This window comes from Oncorhynchus keta, chromosome 3 (assembly GCF_023373465.1).
Source record: "Oncorhynchus keta strain PuntledgeMale-10-30-2019 chromosome 3, Oket_V2, whole genome shotgun sequence".
Lineage (NCBI taxonomy): Eukaryota > Metazoa > Chordata > Actinopteri > Salmoniformes > Salmonidae > Oncorhynchus > Oncorhynchus keta.
This window is the reverse complement of record NC_068423.1, coordinates 28309840-28318519: the sequence shown is the minus strand read 5'-3', so window position 1 is coordinate 28318519 and position 8680 is coordinate 28309840. Positions and strand designations below refer to the sequence as shown.

At 48.8% G+C, this 8680-nt stretch overlaps 2 protein-coding genes and 1 long non-coding RNA gene across 9 annotated transcripts in view; 2 read left to right on the top strand and 1 right to left on the bottom strand.

Annotated features, from left to right (window-relative positions):
• Window positions 1-6284, top strand: part of LOC127915300 (CSC1-like protein 2) — a 174249-nt gene extending 167965 nt beyond the window's left edge. For 2 of the 5 annotated variants that reach the window (XM_052495169.1, XM_052495201.1), the window contains 3 exons: window positions 2343-2414; window positions 5784-5918; window positions 6096-6282. In XM_052495169.1, coding sequence (XP_052351129.1) covers window positions 2343-2414; window positions 5784-5918; window positions 6096-6137 — 249 coding nt within the window. In that variant the 3' untranslated portion in view covers window positions 6138-6282. Of the gene's footprint in view, window positions 1-89; window positions 206-2342; window positions 2415-5783; window positions 5919-6095 lie in introns of all 5 variants that reach the window. The other 3 variants (XM_052495180.1, XM_052495195.1, XM_052495196.1) reach the window with 3 other exon arrangements.
• Window positions 1-8680, top strand: part of LOC118382458 (zinc transporter ZIP9-like) — a 72311-nt gene that overhangs the window by 15658 nt on the left and 47973 nt on the right. The gene's annotated exons all lie outside the window — the stretch shown is intronic.
• LOC127915321 (uncharacterized) overlaps window positions 1-8680 on the bottom strand; it is a 48914-nt gene that overhangs the window by 38325 nt on the left and 1909 nt on the right. The gene's annotated exons all lie outside the window — the stretch shown is intronic.

The window sequence follows — 8680 nt, the reverse complement described above, 5'->3', positions numbered from 1 at the left end:
AACCCTATTCCCTACGTAGTGCACTGCTTTTGACTAGGTGACCGTAGGGGAACGCATCCTACTGACATGTCGAGTCTCTTCTCTTTCAGGTTTCTCAGCCCCGACCTCTATGTTTACCTTCATCGTCCTGATCATCACCATCATCGTCTGCTTGTCCCATGTCTGTTTCGGACACTTCAAATATCTCAGCGCTCACAACTACAAGGTAAAAAACACACTTCTTATTTTACTTATTCATAATGTTGCAGTGTTTTATATTGTATGAATTCAGGACAGTAATTGAATATTGAGAACACAATATCTTGTACCATAAGGATCCTGAATGCAATATGAGACAAATGATGCATAAATTATGCATTTATAGACAAGAGTATATTATTACAATCTTAAAATCGCATTGGGGGAAACTGGAGGTGTTAACGTTGACATGTTAAAACAACGTTGGGATCGTTAACATTATGAAACATCCTGTCCAATGACCAGTGCAGTTAATCACAAACCAGATTATTTCCCCTTGTTGTATCCGAACTAGATGATGAGCTACGAAGGTCTGGGGAAAGTTGTCATTTTAAATAGAACCAGAGAGGAAGAGGTGAACTTTAGGCTCTACTACTACTACTACTACTACCACTACCACTACCACTACTACTACTACTACTACTACTACTACTACTACTACTACTACTACTACTACTACTACCACTACTACTACCACTACTACTACTACTACTACTACTACTACTACTACTACTACTACTACTACTACTACTACTACTACTACTACTACTACTACTACTCAACTGTGGGGAATTTGAGAGGCATTCAAGATGAGACATTGTGAGATACAACTTACCAAGACATATATACACAGTTCTGCCTACCCTCTCCTCTCTCTCTCCCTCACACTGGCCTGCTCTTTGGTCTGTTGCCTGTAGACTCTCCTAGCTAACATATGTACACAGTTCTGCCTACCCTCTCCTCTCTCTCTCCCTGGTACACACCTGGTACAGCTGCATTGTGAAAACACCTGGTACAGCTAGCACTGTGAAAACACCTGGTACAGGTACAACTAGCACTGCGAAAACACCTGGTACAGCTAGCACTGTGAAAACACCTGGTACAGCTAGCACTGTGAAAACACCTGGTACAGCTGCACTGTGAACACACCTGGTACAGCTAGCACTGCTAAAACACCTGGTACAGCTAGCACTGTTAAAACACCTGGTACAGCTAGCACTGTTAAAACACCTGGTACAGCTAGCACTGTTAAAACACCTGGTACAGCTAGCACTGTGAAAACACCTGGTACAGCTAGCACTGCGAAAACACCTGGTACAGCTAGCACTGTTAAAACACCTGGTACAGCTAGCACTGCTAAAACACCTGGTACAGCTAGCACTGTTAAAACACCTGGTACAGCTAGCACTGTTAAAACACCTGGTACAGCTAGCACTGCTAAAACACCTGGTACAGCTAGCACTGTTAAAACACCTGGTACAGCTAGCACTGTTAAAACACCTGGTACAGCTAGCACTGTTAAAACACCTGGTACAGCTAGCACTGTGAAAACACCTGGTACAGCTAACACTGTGAAAACACCTGGTACAGCTAGCACTGCGAAAACACCTGGTACAGCTAGCACTGCGAAAACACCTGGTACAGCTAGCACTGTGAAAACACCTGGTATAGCTAGCACTGTGAAAACACCTGGTACAGCTAGCACTGTGAAAACACCTGGTACAGCTAGCACTGTGAAAACACCTGGTACAGCTAGCACTGTGAAAACACCTGGTACAGCTAGCACTGTGAAAACACCTGGTACAGCTAGCACTGTGAAAACACCTGGCAGGGTTGTCTCTAAGGACACGTTACTGTAGCTGTGTTCTATAAAGGGTTGTCTCTATGGACATGTTAGTGAGCAAGGAGGCCTACAAACCTGACTCAGTTACACCAGCTCTGTCAGGAGGAATGGGCCAACATTCTTATTGTGGGAAGCTTGTGGAAGGCTACCCGAAACATTTGACCCAAGTTAAACAATTTAAAGGTAATGCTACCAAATACTAATTGAGTATATGTAAACGTCTGACACACTAGGAATGTGATAAAATAAATAAAAGCTGAAATAAATCATTCTCTCTACTATTATTCAGACATTTCACATTCTTAAAATAAAGTAGTGATCCTAACTGACCTAAGACAGGGAATTTTTACGAGGATTAAATGTCAGGAATTGTGAAAAACTGAGTTTAAATGTATTCGGCTGAAGCGTATGTAAACTCCCGACTTCAACTGTATTATAATTGTGTGTTTTATATTTTCTCCCATCTCTTTGCCCCCCCCAGATTGACGCGGAGAATGTGGATAGTGTAGAGAACGGTCGTCCAGCACGCACCTCTCCCTTCAATAAGTCAGCAGTAAGTACCGTTTCCTCGGCCTAGACGACCTTTCCCTTCAATAAGTCAGCAGTAAGTACCGTTTCCTCGGCCTAGACGTCCTCTCCCTCCAATAAGTCAGCAGTAAGTACCGTTTCCTCGGCCTAGACGACCTCTCCCTCCAATAAGTCAGCAGTAAGTACCGTTTCCTCAGCCTAGACGACCTCTCCCTCCAATAAGTCAGCAGTAAGTACCGTTTCCTCAGCCTAGACGACCTCTCCCTCCAATAAGTCAGCAGTAAGTACCGTTTCCTCAGCCTAGACGACCTCTCCCTCCAATAAGTCAGCAGTAAGTACCGTTTCCTCGGCCTAGACGACCTCTCCCTCCAATAAGTCAGCAGTAAGTACCGTTTCCTCAGCCTAGACGACCTCTCCCTCCAATAAGTCAGCAGTAAGTACCGTTTCCTCAGCCTAGACGTCCTCTCCCTCCAATAAGTCAGCAGTAAGTACCGTTTCCTCGGCCTAGACGACCTCTCCCTCCAATAAGTCAGCAGTAAGTACCGTTTCCTCGGCCTAGACGACCTCTCCCTCCAATAAGTCAGCAGTAAGTAGCGTTTCCTCGGCCTAGACGACCTCTCCCTCCAATAAGTCAGCAGTAAGTACCGTTTCCTCGGCCTAGACGACCTCTCCCTCCAATAAGTCAGCAGTAAGTACCGTTTCCTCAGCCTAGACGTCCTCTCCCTCCAATAAGTCAGCAGTAAGTACCGTTTCCTCGGCCTAGACGACCTCTCCCTCCAATAAGTCAGCAGTAAGTACCGTTTCCTCAGCCTAGACGACCTCTCCCTCCAATAAGTCAGCAGTAAGTACCGTTTCCTCGGCCTAGACGTCCTCTCCCTCCAATAAGTCAGCAGTAAGTACCGTTTCCTCAGCCTAGACGTCCTCTCCCTCCAATAAGTCAGCAGTAAGTACCGTTTCCTCAGCCTAGACGTCCTCTCCCTCCAATAAGTCAGCAGTAAGTACCGTTTCCTCGGCCTAGACGACCTCTCCCTCCAATAAGTCAGCAGTAAGTACCGTTTCTTCAGCCTAGACGTCCTCTCCCTCCAATAAGTCAGCAGTAAGTACCGTTTCCTCAGCCTAGACGACCTCTCCCTCCAATAAGTCAGCAGTAAGTAGCGTTTCCTCGGCCTAGACGACCTCTCCCTCAATAAGTCAGCAGTAAGTACCGTTTCCTCGGCCTAGACGTCCTCTCCCTCAATAAGTCAGCAGTAAGTAGCGTTTCCTCGGCCTAGACGACCTCTCCCTCAATAAGTCAGCAGTAAGTACCGTTTCCTCGGCCTAGACGACCTCTCCCTCCAATAAGTCAGCAGTAAGTACCGTTTCCTCGGCCTAGACGACCTCTCCCTCCAATAAGTCAGCAGTAAGTACCGTTTCCTCGGCCTAGACGACCTCTCCCTCCAATAAGTCAGCAGTAAGTACCGTTTCCTCAGCCTAGACGTCCTCTCCCTCCAATAAGTCAGCAGTAAGTACCGTTTCCTCGGCCTAGACGACCTCTCCCTCCAATAAGTCAGCAGTAAGTACCGTTTCCTCAGCCTAGACGTCCTCTCCCTCCAATAAGTCAGCAGTAAATACCGTTTCCTCAGCCTAGACGACCTCTCCCTCCAATAAGTCAGCAGTAAGTAGCGTTTCCTCGGCCTAGACGACCTCTCCCTCCAATAAGTCAGCAGTAAGTACCGTTTCCTCAGCCTAGACGTCCTCTCCCTCCAATAAGTCAGCAGTAAGTACCGTTTCCTCGGCCTAGACGACCTCTCCCTCCAATAAGTCAGCAGTAAGTACCGTTTCCTCAGCCTAGACGACCTCTCCCTCCAATAAGTCAGCAGTAAGTACCGTTTCCTCGGCCTAGACGTCCTCTCCCTCCAATAAGTCAGCAGTAAGTACCGTTTCCTCAGCCTAGACGTCCTCTCCCTCCAATAAGTCAGCAGTAAGTACCGTTTCCTCAGCCTAGACGTCCTCTCCCTCCAATAAGTCAGCAGTAAGTACCGTTTCCTCAGCCTAGACGACCTCTCCCTCCAATAAGTCAGCAGTAAGTACCGTTTCCTCGGCCTAGACGTCCTCTCCCTCCAATAAGTCAGCAGTAAGTACCGTTTCCTCAGCCTAGACGACCTCTCCCTCCAATAAGTCAGCAGTAAGTACCGTTTCCTCGGACTAGACGACCTCTCCCTCCAATAAGTCAGCAGTAAGTACCGTTTCCTCAGCCTAGACGACCTCCCCCTCCAATAAGTCAGCAGTAAGTACCGTTTCCTCGGCCTAGACGACCTCTCCCTCCAATAAGTCAGCAGTAAGTACCGTTTCCTCAGCCTAGACGACCTCTCCCTCCAATAAGTCAGCAGTAAGTACCGTTTCCTCAGCCTAGACGACCTCTCCCTCCAATAAGTCAGCAGTAAGTACCGTTTCCTCAGCCTAGACGACCTCTCCCTCCAATAAGTCAGCAGTAAGTACCGTTTCCTCGGCCTAGACGACCTCTCCCTCCAATAAGTCAGCAGTAAGTACCGTTTCCTCGGCCTAGACGACCTCTCCCTCCAATAAGTCAGCAGTAAGTACCGTTTCCTCAGCCTAGACGACCTCTCCCTCCAATAAGTCAGCAGTAAGTACCGTTTCCTCGGCCTAGACGTCCTCTCCCTCCAATAAGTCAGCAGTAAGTACCGTTTGCTCAGCCTAGACGACCTCTCCCTCCAATAAGTCAGCAGTAAGTACCGTTTCCTCGGCCTAGACGACCTCTCCCTCCAATAAGTCAGCAGTAAGTACCGTTTCCTCGGCCTAGACGACCTCTCCCTCCAATAAGTCAGCAGTAAGTACCGTTTCCTCGGCCTAGACGACCTCTCCCTCCAATAAGTCAGCAGTAAGTACCGTTTCCTCAGCCTAGACGACCTCTCCCTCCAATAAGTCAGCAGTAAGTACCGTTTCCTCGGCCTAGACGACCTCTCCCTCCAATAAGTCAGCAGTAAGTACCGTTTCCTCGGCCTAGACGTCCTCTCCCTCCAATAAGTCAGCAGTAAGTACCGTTTCCTCGGTCTAGACGACCTCTCCCTCCAATAAGTCAGCAGTAAGTAGCGTTTCCTCGGCCTAGACGTCCTCTCCCTCCAATAAGTCAGCAGTAAGTACCGTTTCCTCGGCCTAGACGACCTCTCCCTTCAATAAGTCAGCAGTAAGTACCGTTTCCTCAGCCTAGACGACCTCTCCCTCCAATAAGTCAGCAGTAAGTACCGTTTCCTCAGCCTAGACGACCTCTCCCTCCAATAAGTCAGCAGTAAGTACCGTTTCCTCGGCCTAGATGACCTCTCCCTCCATCTCTCACACTGACCTTTCTCCTCCCTTCTATCCCTCCTCTCTTCTTCTTCTTCTTTCCCAACAACAGCAGATGTACATTGCCTCAGTCCTCCAGGACCCCAGTTTAGACGAGCTGGGTTCGGCTGGAAGCGGGGTCAGCGAGGGTTCGCAGGACGAGGAGATCATCCAAGTGGGGAACAGCCTCAATGAGGCCGACTTCCAGGTAGCCTGCCGACGTGCCCTTTGAGCAAGGAGCTTCAATTCTTGTCATTTCTCCCGGGGGGTGGAGCTTAACTTCCAACTCCTCGTGTGTGTGTCCTCGTGTTGTTGTGAGCATAAAGATACGTTTCTCTTTCTCTGCAAGTGATCGGACAATAAAGTATTCTCCTTTTTCTCCCAGAGCGGCGAGGACAGTCTCCTCGCTAACGAGGTGCGGCACTGACGTCAGGAGACGCCGGAGACGGTTGTCAGGGTGGAGACGGAGGACGGGGAGAGAGGAGCAGAGACTGAGATGGCAGAAACTAAAGTTTAATTTCACCGACTGGATGGATGCACTAACCTAGTGAATTAAGCTACAGCTGAAACGGACTGACACAGCTTTAAAAGACATGGATAGACCACTAACCTTAAAGTCCTGAACAGACTATTACATTGTGTACACACACACACACACACACACACACACACACACACACACACACACACACACACACACACAAACACACACACACAATACAACACACACACACACACACACACACACAACACACACACACACATAACACATACACACACACACACACACACACACACACACACACACACACACACACACACACACACACACACACACACACACACACACACACACACACACACACACACATAATACAACACACACACATAATACACAATACACACACACACACACACATACACAATACAACACACACACATACACAATACCACACACACACACAATACAACACACACACACACACACAATACAACACACACACACACACAATACAACACACACACCACACAATACAACACACACACACACACACACACAATACAACACATACAACACACACACACAGAGAGAGAGAGAGAATGTGTCTACTAAAGGACTGGTAACTCTCCCTTCCAACTATTGATCTCGCGCTGACTGTGAAGGAGGGATCTTTCCTTCCCATAATCCTTTGCCTGTTCTGCCTGCACCCCTAGTCGTCTCTGTGCCCTAGAGGCTTCGTCACAATAAGCAGCCTAATATGAGAAGATGAAGAAGAGGAGGAGGAGAAATGTCTGTCAGCATCACACACACACACACACACTGTTCGCCTGCTCTGGTCTCCCCACTACTCTGTCCCGACAGTCTCCGGAGGTCTCTTGGTGGTTCCAACCCTGTGTAAAAAAAAAAAAAAGAAAAAGGAATGTGGTCACCGTGACGACACCATGACGACGGCCACTGTAACAAACTGAACTAAACACTCCTCTGCTTTCCTTTTTTATTTGTTCAGCAACAAAAACTCTGGATTTGCAAAATGTAAAATAGCCTTTTTTTGGGGGGGGAAATGGTATTTATTTTTAGGCATGGTTATTTTTAAGTTGGTCTGAAAACTTTAATAATCAATTAACTACTTGTTTCGACATTTAAAAAAAAAAACAAAGAAGAAGCAACTGTGGCTGGATGGATCATGGAATGTGGATACTGTCCCTCTGTCTTCTGGCCTGTTCTGCCCTGAGCGACTGTAGTGGGACTGCGGCTCCAGACTGAGCCCTAATGGAGCCGCCCTAACATAACTGAAGGCAGAAGGCAGTCCAGAGCCCCTAGTGGAGAGGAGGATGACCCCAGGAAGCAGATATGAAGTGGATATGACAGCCCAACCTCTACCCTGTTTTGTGTCCCACAACTTTGGTTGCAAAATTCCCAAAATTGTCCCAGAGTTCACAGGTTTTTCAATAGGCTGGTTAGAAGTTTAATTGGAATGAGGGATTTCTGGGAAAAACCTAGGAACTTTGGGAAAGATTCTGTAATTGTGCAGCCTCAGGTTCCTTTCGCGGCTAGGACTCTGTGGGACCGTGTTCTTCGGTAGAGGGAGAGCTCGACCCTTGAACTTTTGGTCTGTGACCTGTAGTTTCCCCCAGGCCTCTCCTTCCTGTTACTATGGACGCGTTCAGCAGGGGGCGTGCACAACGCTGTTGAACCTTCAGATATAAATATGTAGAACAAATACGTCTCTCTGAAATGTAGAATAAGGAATCATGTCAACTCTTTTCTTAACATTTCTATCCACAACGTTCCACAACGTTTGCATCCTGAATGTGACCCTGACCCCCTGCTCTGACTGGTCCGTCTCTGTGACCCTGGCCCCCTGCTCTAACTGACCCGTCTCTGTGACCCTGACCCCTGCTCTGACTGGCCCGTCTCTGTGACCCTGACCCCTGCTGCCCGTCTCTGTGACCCTGGCCCCCTGCTCTAACTGACCCGTCTCTGTGACCCTGACCCCTGCTCTAACTGACCCGTCTCTGTGACCCTGACCCCCTGCTCTGACTGGTCCGTCTCTGTGACCCTGGCCCCCTGCTCTAACTGACCCGTCTCTGTGACCCTGACCCCTGCTCTGACTGGCCCGTCTCTGTGACCCTGACCCCTGCTGCCCGTCTCTGTGACCCTGGCCCCCTGCTCTAACTGACCCTTCTCTGTGACCATGACCCCTAGTCTAACTGACCCGTCTCTGTGACCCTGACCCCTGCTGCCCGTCTCTGTGACCCTGGCCCCCTGCTCTAACTGACCCATCTCTGTGACCATGACCCCTAGTCTAACTGACCTGTCTCTGTGACCCTGACCCCTGCTGCCCGTCTCTGTGACCCTGACCCTGCTCAAACTGGCCCGTCTCTGTGACCCTGGCCCCCTGCTCTAACTGGCCCTTCTCTGTGACCCTGGCCCGTCTCTGTGACCCTGGCCTGTCTCTGACTGGCCCG